The sequence below is a fragment of the Acanthisitta chloris genome, unplaced genomic scaffold (assembly GCF_000695815.1).
Source record: "Acanthisitta chloris isolate BGI_N310 unplaced genomic scaffold, ASM69581v1 scaffold28111, whole genome shotgun sequence".
Classification (NCBI taxonomy): domain Eukaryota; kingdom Metazoa; phylum Chordata; class Aves; order Passeriformes; family Acanthisittidae; genus Acanthisitta; species Acanthisitta chloris.
In genome coordinates, this window is record NW_008655872.1 from 1 (window position 1) to 15,797 (window position 15,797).

General features: G+C 42.3%; 2 protein-coding genes across 2 annotated transcripts; one reads left to right on the forward strand and one right to left on the reverse strand.

The window, feature by feature from the left end:
* Window positions 1-1,406: 1,406 nt before the first annotated feature.
* On the forward strand, window positions 1,407-6,164 carry GLT8D1 (glycosyltransferase 8 domain containing 1). Its single transcript, XM_009084108.1, has 9 exons — window positions 1,407-1,422; window positions 1,518-1,616; window positions 2,062-2,278; window positions 2,862-2,979; window positions 3,500-3,584; window positions 3,814-3,926; window positions 4,471-4,637; window positions 4,842-4,954; window positions 5,513-6,164. Exons 1-9 carry the CDS (start codon window positions 1,407-1,409, stop codon window positions 5,701-5,703), a joined length of 1,119 nt encoding a protein of 372 aa, XP_009082356.1. The 3' UTR covers window positions 5,704-6,164.
* Window positions 6,165-8,132: 1,968 nt separating this feature from the next.
* GNL3 (guanine nucleotide binding protein-like 3 (nucleolar)) lies at window positions 8,133-15,785 on the reverse strand (the record flags this gene model as incomplete). The annotated part of the gene is made up of 14 exons (XM_009084109.1): window positions 8,133-8,221; window positions 8,311-8,392; window positions 8,712-8,923; window positions 9,401-9,537; window positions 10,233-10,375; window positions 11,020-11,203; window positions 11,553-11,640; window positions 12,128-12,257; window positions 12,556-12,659; window positions 13,186-13,318; window positions 13,777-13,860; window positions 14,009-14,116; window positions 14,772-14,909; window positions 15,720-15,785. Coding segments are annotated over 14 exons (1,698 nt in total), but the record flags the coding sequence as incomplete, so codon positions are not given.
* Window positions 15,786-15,797: the final 12 nt, after the last annotated feature.

The window sequence follows — 15,797 nt, forward strand, 5'->3', positions numbered from 1 at the left end:
TGTGCCCAGCCCGGGGCTGAGCGCTGCGGAGGCTCCGCTCTGCAGACACACGGAGGCAAAGCTCCGTGCGCTGCCCCGAGCCGGCAGTGCCGTGGTGCTATGCGCGGGGCTCGCGGCGGCGCCGTGTTGAGGAAAGAAGGGAGTTGTGTCTGTCTGACACACGGAACAGCCACAGCACAGGCTGCAGTGTTTTCCCTCGGGGATTTCGCAGGTCTGTGGCTGTTGCTGCAGTTCTGCATGTATGTGGCTTTGCTGCTTCACGCTCCAGGAGACACAGCTCTTGTTCTGATTTCACACTCACCTTTACCCGTAAATAATGAATAAGCATATTGGAATTTCTTATCAAAACTGCATCAGCATCGTGTTTTTACACCCTTCTATGACATGATGGTAATACCTTCTTTCCCACTTGTGTGATCACTTCAGCTGATATTCTGTTACATTCTATGTAGAGAATTTATTGGCTTTGAAAGTGTATAATGTTACTTGTTATAATCTTACAAACACTGTGGCTAGCCAAAATCTTGCAGTTAGTTAAGTGTGGAAAGAAATGTATAATAAATTATCTTATTGTTAGGATGCTTCCAGTTCAGACAGTTAAATAAATTGTTTCAACCATAAAGAAACCGTATGTAGTTTTCCAGATCTTTTGAGTCACTTTTTACTGGTGGAAGGAGTGTGGCGTTTTTTGTGTGTCAGTGAAGTGGCAAGATCTGTATGTCTCCTCTTTATCTCCAAGTTCTTCTTTAGATATATCATGGTATGTGAAGGGGCCCCCAACATGAGAAGGATGTGGAACTGTTGGAGAGGGTCCAGAGGAGGCCACAAAGATGCTCTGAGGGCTGGAGCACCTCTGCCATGGAGTCAGGCTGGGAGAGCTGGGGCTCTTCAGCCTGGAGAAGAGAAGGATCCAGGGAGACTTTAGAGATGCTTCCTGTATCTAAAGGGGCTCCAAGAGAGCTGGAGAGAGGGACTTTGGACAGGGGCCTGGAGTGACAGGACAAGGGAGAATGGCTTCATACTGCCATCAGGGTTAGATGGGATATTGGGAAGAAAGTCTACCCTGTGAGGGTGGTGAGGCACTGGCACAGGTTGCCCAGAGAAGCTGTGGAAGGTGTCCCTGCCCATGGCAGGGGTTTGGAATGAGATGAGCTTTAAGATCCTTCCAGCCATTCTGTGATTCTATGGTTGTAGCTAAGTACTTACAGATACCATATTTAGTTATGAAAATGTAACATACAGTTTTTGAGAGAAGGAAACATCCACTGCACTCAGAATCTGTTTTGACACTCCTGGTGATAGTGTGCTGTGCCTCGTGCAAACATGCACTGGAAACAGGACGTGACTGCTGTATTTTTCTCTTGCAGGTTTGCAGGAACCTTATGACAATAAATAAGAATAGAAAAATGACATTGAGGAAAGGTGTGTGTGTGTGTCTGATTCTTAAAAAAATATCTTTTGTATCTGAGTTTCTCAGTCTTTCTCTTGTTATAAACTTTATTCTTCTAAATTTTCAGTGAACATTTCCATCCTTATTGTGGCTGTCGTCATATTTTTGCTAGTTCTTCACCATAATTTCCTAAGCCTCAGTGATTTCTTGAAAAGGGAACTGTCAGGTATGTTGGGGTTTATTTTACTGAAAAAACATGTTTCTTCTAAGATGTGTGTGAAAGCACCCAGACAGAGCCCACCACATGGTTAGGGCCTATGGGAGGGGGAAGTCAGTGAGGTTATAGACATGGCAGATGAGCCCAAAGGTAAGTGCAGCCTACCATAGCTCAGTCTCATTTCAGTACCTGGTTGTGCTGTGTGTGAATATGTGCAGCTAAATGTGTGTAGCTTTTTGCAAGTGTGACATTTTCCTATTCAGCAGCATCTCAGATTCTTTAAAGCAGGTGCTTTTTTTTGTGTGTTTGATACTGTCACACTGTAATCCACAGCTCAGCTGAGACAGCCAAGTGCTTGCATGGGAGAGGTGATTGAAGGTGTTGGGAATTTTAGTGTGGTAATAATAATACATAACAATAAAAACAAATATGTGGTGCCATTTGTACTCCACAGATTCAAATCCATTAGGACTCCAGCCTATAGATTTCATTCCTGCAGCTCCCCAGAGGCTGACAGATGAGAGGAATGACAAGGAGATTCCTGTGGTCATTGCAGCATCAGATGAGAGGCTTGGGGGTGCAATTGCAGCCATGAACAGTATTTACCATCACACCAGATCCAATGTGGTTTTCCATATTGTTACTTTGAATGATACTGTGCATCACTTGAGGTAATTATCTTTTCATTGGATTCTCACAACACTGTAAACTTCAGTATCTCTGAGAAGAGAGTGAGCTGCCTCTCCCTGGAGCTGCACTCTTCCAACTTGCAGTCCTGTCTGCTGCTGCTTCTGGTGGGAGACTTCAGCCTTTCCTTCTGCCAAAGTTTCAGGAACGGAAAAGAGCCAGTGGGGTTATAATCCAACCAGTGGCATTGGAGTTCATTGATGGAGGCATTATAGAAGTTACTTTTTCACTTTATTGGGGAATTCAAGTGCTGGTAATGAGGTTTCTCCATTCTTCTAGGTTGTTTATTTTCACCCCCTCTGTTCACACTGATGTTTTTGTGAAGGATCTGAGATAACAGGGCTAATACAATGAGAAGCAGCCTCACACCTTTCCCATGTCCCAGGTGTGCAGTGTGCTGATGTGCACCTGCCCCTGTGGCGCACAGGACATCATCCACATCAGCCATGGATCACATCCCATAGGGTTGTTTCTGGCCGCGTGAAGATCTGTGTCACTGTCAATCAGATCTCTTGCTTTTCGTTTGGTTTTGTCTCATTAACGAGATCTGTGCCTTTCTGTTTGCAGGCTGTGGCTCTCCAGTCCTGCTCTGAAACATCTGAGATACCAAATTCTGGAATTTGATCCTCATGTCTTAAAAGGGAAAGTCCAAGTGGATCCCCAAAAGGCAGACACCTTCAAACCAGTGAGGACGCTGTTGATTACTTTTTGCAGTTATTTGTTAGTAACAATATATTTTCATGTTGGCTTTTGAACACACCACATCTCTTATCATAGCAGCAATCTTTTATAATCAAATTCCTAATATCAGGAAAATAAATTTCCAGATAGTGAGAGATGAATATCTACATGTGCAACCCTAGTATCATTTGTTGCTGCTAGCTGCAGTGAAACAGCAGCTGGCATGTCAAGCAATGCTAGCACCACAGAGATACTACAGATACATGTGGAGAAACAAGAAATTCTAATAGAGACCAATTTTAAAGTTAGTCTATCAATGCACAGTGTCAGAGGAAACCAGGAGTTGATGGCACCTCTTTGTTTTTAATTACTTGCAGGATATTGCTGGCTATTTTGCTTCCTTGATAGAAGTTGTCTTGGACATTAATGCCATAGATAAGTGCCAGAAGGATCAAACAATTTCACATTTATTTGGACTGTCTTCCATTTAATTCTTCAATTCTCTTGCTTTCTTGTTTTCACAGTTAACCTTTGCAAGATTCTACTTGCCCAGCTTGGTACCTCATGCAGAGAAGGTCATCTATGTGGATGATGATGTAATAGTGCAAGGTATGGGACCTTTGTTAGTCCCACACTTAGTGTTGTACCACTGGCCTTAAGCTGAGGTCAGTATTCTGTCTCTTACAGACACCAAACACTTCAAGGAAAGATTTGTAAATACAAATGTGCCGGGTTAAACTGAGAGGTTTTATTTGCTGTAGCATGGACAGACCAAAGTGTAACTCAGTGTTCAGTCAGGATTGCTTTCAATTTTTCTGTGCTTGCTTCCATTTTCCAGATGATATTCATGAACTTTACAACACTCCATTGAAACCTGGACATGCAGCTGCATTTTCAGATGACTGTGACTCAACCACTAATAAAGTAGCTGTCCGTGGAGCAGGCAATCAGGTGAGTTGGGTTCCAGTTCAGTGGTAACAATGCCATAGCTCTCAGGTTTTAGAAACAAGCACTCAGTTTTACTGTTCCAGTTGCTGTGAGCCTAAAGGTGTGACTGTCCCTACCCAAACCCATTTTACACTGTTTGTGTTACAAATGGCACCTGCAGTTTCTGTTTAGGCACAGTAAAAGCACTTTTTGTTTTGTTTTGCTGTGCTTTACAGTGAGAGCAGTTCCCAGTGTGAGACAGATGTTAGAACATCAGAGGGAAAATTTGTAATTGTGAGTGTATAAAAAGTACTTTTTCCAGGAGTGGTACCATATTAATCATAATGGTATAATTAAAACCATGAAGCATTCCTGAAAATATATAGTCTAATTAATCACATTTTTTTTTAATGTTACACTTCTTATGCTTTCTTTCTCTCTTTGTGAAGGGATATTTACTGTAACAACTTCAAGTTACAACTGTCTGTTGTGAGCTGTGCAAAATTTTTCTTTAAATAGTAATTTCACCATATTTTAAGCTATTTTCTACTCTCTTTTTTTTCCCCAGTATAATTACATTGGGTTTCTAGATTACAAAAAAGAAACCATCCGGAAGCTTGCCATGAAAGCCAACACCTGCTCCTTCAATCCAGGGGTTTTCGTTGCCAATTTGACCGAGTGGAAATCACAGAACATCACTAAGCAGTTGGAGAAGTGGATGGCACTGAATGTAGTGTAAGCACCCCCAGGCTGGGGCCACAGCAGGTCCTTTAACTGTTGTTTTTGACTGTTGTTAACTGTTGTTAGCTGTCAACATTTGACTGTTGAAGGAAGGGCTGTGTGTGTATCTGTGGGTTCCTGTCATGCCTCTGCAAGTGAAAAATAGCTGACTTAGGGCCACACCAGCATCCTTTCCCAATTTCTTTTCACCTTTTCCAGAGAGGAACTTTACAGTAAGACTCTGGCTGGCAGCATCACAACACCTCCACTGCTCATTGTATTTTACAAGCAACATTCCAGCATTGATCCCATGTGGAACGTCCGACATCTCGGTACGTATGGAAGGTCTGTGATGCTGCTCCCCCAGTGTAGATTTCCAGGTCTGTAGCTGGACTCCTAGTTGATGGTGCAGCAAGTGGATCTTTTCTTCTCCTATGCTATACCTTGTTCTTTAAGAAACAGCCTTGCAATACCATCTCGGGGCTCGTGGGCCTTGAGCCTTCACAGTCATGCCAGGGGATAGTCTTGGATGGGCTCACTCACAAAATAATCCTTGTTTTCCACATATATATTGTATCAGAAGCGATCCAAGGTGTTTCTTCCACAGACTGTTGAGTCCATGTCTGTTCTGCTACTGATGAAACCCCAGTGCTGTTTCTGGTGAACAATATCTGAATACATCTGGGTGTTAAGGTTTTAAACAACTTGGAAGTTAAGACAGTTCAACATGGCATTCTGATTGTTTTTCACTTTGCCCTTATTTCTGCCTCCCATTCTCCATAAATGATAAGACTTGCTTTGTTAAATTCTTTGTTTCGACGTTAAAATGTTGCACGTTGGTGTTTCTGCTGCCTTTATTTCAGGCACTAATGCTTCCTTTTCCATAAAAGGGTCTAGTGCTGGAAAGAGGTACTCTCCTCAGTTTGTGAAAGCTGCCAAGCTGCTCCATTGGAATGGACATTTCAAACCCTGGGGAAGAACAGCTTCGTATGCTGAAGTCTGGGAGCAGTGGTACATCCCTGACCCTACAGGCAAGTTCAGTCTTGTCCGCAGACGTTCCGAAGCCCACGAAGCAGAGTAGAGCAAATTTTCATAACTGATGGCATTTTCTCAGGAAACTTCTGGAGCAGAACTGGGTTTTTTAGCTAACTTGTATTACAGAGCCAACCTTGCCTTCTGGAGCACAAGGTGATGCACTTACTCAGGTGCAGTTCTGAGATGCACAGGTCCAAAGGAAGCTCCTGTCACCAGTGTGGCACGAGGTGCTAGCAGCAGCACTACAGAAAGCAAGGGAGGATCTCCACACACAGGCACTTTTGTTTAGTTCATTTTTGTCCTGTTCTTCTGCTCTTCACTGCAGGACTTCTAGCAGAGGATCATTTGTCAGTTACAGAAACAAAGTTTCTAAGAACAAGATACAAATTTAGTTGGTGCTTGCACCATGCAAATCTTGCACAGCAATGTACTGTAATTAAGAGCTGTTTAGGTTGTGTTCTGGGTTTAATTTCTGTTGTTTTGTTATCCTGTGAAATAGGTCCCACAACAACCCTTTCTTGCATGAAATCTCCTCCCAACCATTTCTTTAAGTCTTTCTTGCAGAATTCTGCAAAATTGAATCTGGTTTTTTTTTGAAAAATGAATTCTTCCAAGTATTATTTCACTATGCAAAGTGGTTTCAACTGCCAGAGAACACTCAAACATTTTTTGTACAGTGGCGGACAAAACTTTGTTCAAAAATAAAGCTAATTTTAACACGTTGCCTCAAGTAAATAGCAATCTGATTCCAGTTGTTGATCTATCAAGTGTTTCCTTTATACTTAAACACAGTAGCAAGTGACTGAAGCCAAAGTCAGTTGATCTCATCTTTGTGACAGCAACCCAATTCTAAAATAGTGCAAAGTGTTTATTTGGGGGATCAGACTGTAAGATTAATTTTGCTGAGCTCCTTATAGTCATCTCAAGTGAGCCTGGCTCTGCTGTAGTTTTTCCTACTGTGCCTTTCCCAGTGTGACTCTAAACTCACAAGTGGAATGCTCATGCCCTCTGCAGCCTGCTGCCCATCACCACCTGTGCTCTAAGTTGTTTGGTGTAGTTTTTTAAATTTGTACTGTTCTCTTTGAGTAGTGGTTATTATCAGCTGATACATCCCAGCAGCTATGGAGCCAACTATCCCATTTAACAGAGGTTTGCACTCAAGTTGTGACACTGCTGGTGAACAGTTCTCAGTGTAAGATGTTCAGACAAAAGGCTTTGTGTTCATGCAGCGACACCTGTGTGCTGCATGGTCTGACATAGAGGGAAAGGGCTTGTTCATGACTAGGAATGTGGTTTCAGTACAGCTTTATCAGTAAAAGGATTTCAAATTGTGTCTCACTGCAGTCGCTGCCTATAGCTATTTCCAATCTGGTTTGTTACCTATTCTTTCTTTTCCTGGGTTTTGATGAACTATTCTTGTCCTTGAAGCAGTAAGTTCACTTACCAAACTGAAACTGTACTGGATCAGCTGACACCAACATAATTTTGATGAGCAGGCTGTGTTTTACCAGGTTTAAAGAAACTCCATGTTTGTGCCTGCACCTGTAGACCTTTCTAAGCAGCCTACAAGGACTATAGGGAAAATACAACTGTTAAAGGACACAGACATTCAAATGAATGTGAAGAAAATATGCACAGGAGGAAGATACTTGGTGTCTAAATTACTCTAAATGCTTAATTCTCTGAGCAGCTGCAGGGCCTCATGGCAACTCTCTTGCTCTCCCAGTTCAGCTACAGGCTGAGTGCAGTAACACATCCTTATTACACAGGACACTGCACCAGTTATTGCCATCATCAGGAAATAACTCTAGTTCAAGAGTACTGTATGAACAAGCAGCTTGTTCCCCACTAAAGAAAGATTACTAATACTACAATCTCAGTTACCTTTCCCAGTTGAAGGTTCTGAATATCAAGCAATGCTTAGATAAGGTACCTTTTGTCTAGCTGAAGTAAGTACAAATTTCCAGCCAACCTTTACATGAAAAAGTTCTGCAAGCTGGGCAAAAATATAATGAAAAGTTACTGGCTGAAATCATGTGCTAGGAGTACAGTCTCTGTAGTCCTCTAGAAAAAATTCAATTTTATACAGGAATGAAAACTTACCTTGAAATTTAGTTGCCTGAATGGGGCTAGAACAAAACATTTACCAGTTTTTCCAAAACAAAAGACAAAGGGTTTATCTTTTGAAACAACTTTTTATATAAGGCAAAACAGACTCAGTCTAGTAGGAATTTTTTTAAATAGGCTTTAATGCAGGAACTAAAGTCCGCAGGACACAGCCAGTTTCCTAGATTTGTATAAAATCTGAAAAATCAAGGGAGACACACTATTATATACATTATTTAACAGAGCAATAATTGTGAGTCAGCTACTCTGGTGTGCAGCATTCCTCTGGCTTCTGCTGCAACAAGTCTTCATGACTGTTCTGAAAGCCAGTAGTGAGAGCCTCCAAACAGTGCCTTCACACCCAATTCATTACACATAGTCTGTATTGAAATCGTAGGCATCATCTTCATCTGGGGATTTATCTAAGCTGAACGACGGGGGATTTGAAGATTCACTTTCTGAGAGGAGAAAATCATGTGTTAGTGAAACCAATGCAAGTGCTGGAGCCCTAGAGAACATTCTTCAAGCCAGGGATTTTAATACAGACCTGTCTTCTGCTCCTCTGAATTTGTAGGATTTGTTCCTTGTTTTCTAAGCTCTGCTTTCCTGGTGACCTGAACTTTGCTTTCCTGCAAGTAAGAGAGGTCAGACGTATTACTCAAACATCAATAAAATCTCCCATGCAAATGAAACCTAACAGAGACTGATGACAGTGTGGATGTCCCCTTGTATAGCTGGTTAGGAACACACTGCTAAGGCAACTAACTTGGAACAATGCTGTTTCCTTAATTAAGAAGGAAAGCCCAACCCTTGTCTCCAGGAGAAAGGCTTTTTATTACACCTGGTGGCTCCACAGGGTCTCCACATCCTCAGTTCACAGCAGGATACTGACTGAGTACTTGGTGTCAGGATCTAAACAGGAAGAAACATAGTGAAACCCTCATTTACCTCTTCGACATTTTCTTCTTCCATGTCATCTTGGACATCATCACTTTCTGTGAATTCCTCCTCCTCTTCTTCCTCCTCCTCCTCCCCCTTGCTTGTTTCCATGTTTTCCCACTCTGATTCATCCTCTATCACGTTACTTTCCTCTATTGTCCCATTTGCCATACCAGCTGACTGAAAAATAATGCTGCTTGCTGGACTGGGGCATTTTAAACCTGGGAAAAAAAACCCACGATGTCTGTTAAGTCACTGTCAGACAGCACCAGATGTAATGCCACCACTGAGAGAACAGCCATTTCATCCCTGCCCCTCCCTGCCACACAGCACTCCCACAAACAGGCAGAACAAAGGACAGTTCTCTGGGAACAGCTTTCCTGAGGCATCTACAGAAGACTGCCAGGATCTGAACAACTTGGATTTGAGTATAGATTGTAAATTTACCTAAGTAGGTTTAAATTAGATATTAGGAAGAAATTCTTCCCCATGATGGTGGTGAGACACTGGCACAGGTTCCCAGAGAAGCTATGGCTACTCCAGCCCTGGAAATGTTCAAGACCAGGTTGGATGGGGCTTGGAGCAACCTGGGCTAGTGGAAGGTGTTCCCGTTCATGGTAGGAGGTGGAATGAGAAGACCTTTAAGATCCCACCCAAAACATCTATGATTAATGGTAGTGTATTAGTGACAGTCCTACCTTGAAGAATGTTTCTGGTTTCTTGTTCTAGGTTATCTAAATTAAAGCCCTCCTGCATTTCAGCTATTTTTTGTTCTGTAAGATATGGTGGTGGTCCCTGAGATTCTGGAGGTTCTGAATGGTAGCTTATTTTGCCTCTGGAAAAATAAAATATCAGCTTTAGAAAACAACCAAAGACCACATAGTTAAACCACTGTACTTAAAAATAAACCCCAGAGCACAAAGCTTTCAAACTTCTCAACCTAACTACTCACGTGCTGTTTAACAGCAGTCCCTTAGTTATTTAAATTTGACTCTGAAGTATTAAGTGGATCACCCACTCCTGAGGGGAAAAAAACGGCATAATTTGTCACCACAAATCACCTGCCTGTAAAACCATGAGCTGCATAAGCAGCTGAACCACTTGAGCAAAGGAAATAGTCACAGTCAGTTACTGATTCTGAGTTACATTTATATCCACTCTCAGAATACAGGAACCAACACACATTTGCACAGAAAATCTGCCATACCCTTTCCTGTAGGAGAGGACTACATGGAGTCTGTATTTGAAGGAAGAAAAATTGCCCTAACAGTTACAGCACAAGTCATCAAACTGCCTATGGAGTAATGTGCAACAGGCTTTGATGCTTCTCACATATCCTTCACTACTTTAGAAGATTATCCTTGGACAGCATTCTCTAAGTGTGTTGGCAAACCAGCTCTTTGCCAAAGTTCAGTGTGAGAAAGTAAGGGAAAAAACCAGCCTCTCCTCTCTAAGCACTTTGCAGGACTCAGAGCTTCTGCTGTGCTGACTAACTGTGAGCAGCACAGCACACAGTTCACTCATACATACCCTGTCCAGTCACACAGCACTAGTTTGGCTACGTTTTCTATATCAGGAAGTCCTCCCTTTTTCAGCATACCCCTCTTCCTTGCAAGCAAAGATAAAAACTCTTCAGGGCTCCTGAAATCTGGGATATTATAGTGCATTATTACCTAGGGCAAAAGAAAATGGCACATTCAGAAAGAGATACCTACTTTTCTCTTAGTTTTAGGAATAAATGAGCAAATCAAATTGAATTACAATGAGGACAAATGAGTATGTGAAGAGCTGTTTTTCTCTTGCATGTGGGAGTAAACATTACACAGCAAAATGCCTACTTCACCAAGAAACTCATCTGCCATTCTCCCAGACTAGTGGGTGTATGGAGACAGCACACTGGTCTGTGAAAACTGTTATCACAGACCTGGGTGGGAATTAGGCATAGGTTAATCTGCATGAAACTAGAGTGAAATCAGAGTTGGATCTGAGGTCTTCACTGTAAAAATAGGACACAACTGAAATATCATCATTTTTCACTCTGTGATACTGTGATGAGATCTTAAAAGCAGGTTTGTTTTCAAAACTAGAAGAGTTATTGGTGTTTAAAACAGACTCAGGCTGACAGGAGCATGGCATGCTGTTACTACCTTCTACTTACAAGGATGAAGGATCACACTTGGTGATCCCTCTGCATGCTTAGGGGAAAACACTGCAAACACTATCAGAATTAGCTGAAGGGAAAGGAACTTAAATTATTGGCCTGAAAAACCTACAAAAGTCAAATGCAGTGAGAGATGTGGAAAAAGATGGAGCTCACCTGCTGCTTACTGCAGTGATTTATAATGGCATTTACTCCTTCAAGCACATCTGCTGAGTCTGACTGCTCAGTGTCTATGATCCTCCTCAAGGCCAGAGTCAGACCACTGTTGGAAGGATCTGCAATTATACCTGGACTGTCCAACATCTTTGTCTGCTTACCAATGTGCACAATTTGCATGGACCTGTTCAGAGAGAAATGCACTGTGAGTAGATAATCAGTGAAGGACTTGTAATGGTGAGGGATGCAATACACAAAGCTCAGTGTTGGATTGAATGTACTTCATACAGAGTCAGTTTCAGTGTTTTGTCATCATGTGCTTTGTGTAGGACAGAAATATAAATGTACAAGAGGAGCAAGTTTGCACACTGTATCCTCTGGTGACAGTTTGTATCACAGATCAGTATCCTTAATCTTGCAAACTGAAATGTGCATGTAAAACTTGCACAGGGTGTGCTTTGCCCCTACTGGAAGGAAACAAACTCGAACAACAACAAACAGGGAAAGGAACAGCTTTATCAGTCTCAGCTTACTTGGTAACACCTCTTGTTAGGCCAACATTGCAAGCACGTGCTCCTTTGAGACTGTTGATTATGCTGCTCTTTCCCACATTAGGGAAACCTGAAGAAAAATGAGAGAAATCCTTGTAAGTTAAATAAGAAAACTCAGCCTTTATAACACTAATCAGAAATGCTTGTTTCAAGCGTATTTGCTAAGGTACATGATCAGTGTGAGATCAGAGTTGGATCTGAAGTCTTCACTGTAGAAGTAAGACAAAGTTTGTTTCCTCATTTCTCACACTGGTAAGATCTGTGGTGCTACATTCAGCATTTTTATTATGAGGCAGGAGGAAGGCAGTGCAAGTGAAGCACATAATCTGCTTCTCCTGTGCTTCCACAGATCACATAGGCTACAAGCAGCTAAGTGCTCCATGTATCACTGTCAACTGAAGTATTGCAACAGTGACAGCCTTAGGTGAAAGTAAAGAACAATGACTAGAAAGCCCATTAGTAAACCATGTGTTAGCAGTTTTGCCCAATTCCTAACATGGGATACCAAAGCTTCATGGGAGAAGAAGGAAACTCCTCCTCTCTCTCCAAGCACTTACCTACTACCCCAACCTGAATGGCTTTGTTTTGAGTCTTGCCATACTCTTGGAGAAGTGTCAAAAGGCATTTGCTTCCCAGACATTGAGAGGGTTTTGACAAATCAGCAACATGTCTACGTTTTTTTGTGACCTGTTCCTGCTACAGGATTCAAAGGCAAATAAAAACATGGTCAGGAGCTATTTAGGAATATAGATATGTATCCTTATATTTATTTATCTACTGTGACGACTTCAATGGCAAGAATTCCCCCACTGTGCTGCAAAGCTCAGTCAAAGTGTAAAGGCATATCCATCAGTCATAGCAATGTAATCAAACAAAGGGAAAAGGAATTTTAAAGAGCAAAGAGTTCCTGTTCCTCAATATGCTTCAACATGTATGACTGCAAACACACATGACTGAGTCATGAGACAGCCTGCAGTGCTCTTACCACGGTCTTGTCCTTCATCAGTGTTGCTGATTTAAAAGCCACTGTTGGAAACTCCTTCTTCAAATAATTCAACCATTTCTCCAAGTTGGCCCTTGGCACTAAATCTGGATAAAAAAAGAGTTCTCTCACTCCAGTGAATCTTAAATGCCACTGTGTGCAGGAAATCTAATGTGGAATCAGAAACCAGGCTGCATTTTGTATATTTAGGATGTTACTTTATGACAAACATCTGGCTCAAGTATTGGGTATTGGTGCACAGTGTTGCAGTTTCTTTTTTTTTCCAGCCTTAAGCAGAACACATCACAATCACATTTTTGGCCCCTGCATTAGACTATTAATTGCTGGGGTCTTGCTAGAAGACTTTGTATGGTACAGAGTGATGTTCTGTGAAGGATTACCCCACCATCCCTGCAAAGGCCACTCTAACACAAAGTTCCCTTTGCTCTTGGTACTTTATTTTCTTTCTTTAGTTGCTGGTAACTCAGTAATTTCCAGCCGTTTTATTGAGCTCAGAGTTGGATCTTATGTCTTCAATGGAATCTCAGATTCCTTTAAAATCTTCTTCATAGCTCACCTACCAAAGAACCACACAGTCACCAAGGAACACTTCAAGCAAACTTTGCCTCTTACCAATTTTGTTCAGGACCAACAGTAGCTTTTTGTTCCCAGAGCAAGTGACAGCTTGCTCCAGCTGAGGACATCGGCAGCCCATTGGGTCTCTTGCATCCAAAACCTCCAGAACCACATCTGAGGCCTCAAGCACCTGATAACAAAAAGGAGAGAAGATTCTCAAATAAGACATCACAGACCACTGGACAGATGACAACTCTGGAATAGCTGCAGCTTACAGAAGTTACTGTTGAATTTCTCAGAGTGATCGGTGAGGATTCACACAACTGTGTCTGAGCTCCTTTCTTCTGAACTACAAACCAGAAAGCTGAAGCAATTTTCATCTTTTTCCTCCAAAGGCAAGAACAGACACCAGTACCTCATTACTCAGGAGCAATTTGATCACTCTGTACTGACACTGGCCCGAGATGTCTAATGCCTCAAAGTCCTCAGTGTCTCAGTACAAGACAAGACTGAAACCCTCACAGTCTCTGTCATGAAAGGCAACCTTTATGTTCTCGACCAGCTGCACAGTAAGGTAAGAAAATGAAATAGCAAGTGCTCTCATGCTGACTCTCATCAAATTATATAAAAACAGTTGAAGCATTTCACCTTCTTGAGCTCCCTGCAGAATGATTGCTTTGAGTTTTTATTCAGCAGTTTGTTAGTCTTCCGTTTAGCTTTGCCAGAGGATTCCTGAATGCAAATAAAACCAAAAGGGAATGAGAATTAGTGTGTAATGTGTGCATATACAGCAATGAAAACACAACATGTAACATAGGGCTTAGGAAGGTGTAGTTCCAGGACCATTTCTATGAGCTCAGAGAATCAAAGTCTACCAGACACATACCTTCCCCTTGATTTCGGCTGCCTTCCTTCTAGCTTCCTGCTTCCTCTTCTTTTCATGTTCTTTCTGTCTGTTGAGCTTCTGCTTTTGCTTCAGTTCTTCAAGCTGATGGCAAACAAAACCCAAGCCAGATAAAACATATTCGAAGGTGGTGTCAAAGACTGTTTATTCTCCCCATTTCCTATTTCTGACTCTAGCTCCTGAGACAACTCAGTCAGAATTCCTGGCTGTCCAAGTGACACTGGGAACTTGTTTGGCTTCCTACCCTGACACAAATACTGTTGCCTTCAACTGCCTCAAAGCCAGAGGTGAATATCCACTAACTAGACCCCAAAACAACAGCTGTGCAGTAACCACTACAACTGGTAAGGATGCTGCCCTCATGTCACATTACTGCATGATGCAGACAGCAGATCCTTATCTTCTGTACAATTGTGGAATGCCCAGATTGAACTTTCAGCACTCTGATGGGACATTTATGCATCTTAGCATCAAAAGCAATTTGGATTACAGTGGAAATGATGTTTCCAGCATACAGTGAGGAAATGAGGGTTAGAAATAAAAGAGCAAATTGTTGCACAGTGTACAGTGCTAGAAATAAAGGTATTGTTTTTCCAAAGTATGTGTCTACTAGAGACATCTACAATCTACCACGATTGCACCTCTGGGTGCACACACACACACACACACACACACAAGACTTCCTTGAAGACATCAATGGTCCCAGTTCTTGTCCTCTTTACCACAAACTGTATTTTACCCTCTGCTTCCTTTGCTCTGCTTCCCGGAGAAGCTCTTCCTTAAACGGTGCAGCACTGGGAACTCCAGGATCCCTCTTGGGCTTTTTGCGTCCACGTTTCTTGGCCTCTTTCCTGACCTTTCGGTGGTGCTCTCTGACCTGGACACAGGAACAGGTAAACTTTCTCAGTCTAAACCAAAAACAACCAAGAGGGACACATCTCTCCTGTTTACAGAGTAAAAACCAGCACATTTCTGACCAGTCTGACGTGGTTTGATTGTATAATGTGTCAGCACAAAGCTACACTTGAACAAACCAGACCAAAACAATGCAGAATGTAATCTGAGAAACCTCTTTTCTACACTGGAAAGCAAATTCCTCAGTAGAGTCCAGACTCCTTAACATGCAATACAACATCCTTACTGTGTACATGCACACCTACAAGTGCCTGTAATAATATATGGTGGCTGGCTGGCCTTGATGATCCCTTCCAACATCCTGAAGGTCTCTCCCAACATCGATTCTATGATTCTATGATATACATATATGTATATATGTATGTATGCAACTAGCAGTAGGGCAAGAGGGCACGGACTCAAGCTCTGCCAGGGGAGGTTTCGGTTGGATATTAGAAAGAGATTTTTTACAGAGAGAGTGATCAGGCATTGGAATGTGCTGCCCAGGAAGGTGGTGGATTCACCATCCCTGGAGGTTTTCAAGACAAGACTGGATGTGGCACTTAGTGCCATGGTCTAGTAACCACAGTAGGGTTGGACTCGATGATCTTTAAGGTCTCTTCCAACCCGGCTGATTCTATAATATATGTACACACATATACCTCATATATATACGACATACATAATATCATATTCTATGATATACAACATGTTTTCGCCGAGTGGTGCCTTAACTAGAACCAGACCCCCCCTGTTCCCCCGGGGCAGGGCCCACGCACCACGCGGGACTCACCTTCTTCTGGATCTTGTAGCGCTTGTGGCAGCTCAGCCTCTTGCTGGCCTTCCGCAGCTCTGGAACGCACCGATCAGC

Coding starts and splice junctions, on each gene's coding strand:
- GLT8D1 (XM_009084108.1), top strand. Junction 2,980..3,499: donor AGGCAGACACCTTCAAACCA/GTGAGGACGCTG, acceptor TTGTTTTCACAG/TTAACCTTTGCAAGATTCTA. Junction 3,927..4,470: donor TCCGTGGAGCAGGCAATCAG/GTGAGTTGGGTT, acceptor TTTTTTCCCCAG/TATAATTACATTGGGTTTCT.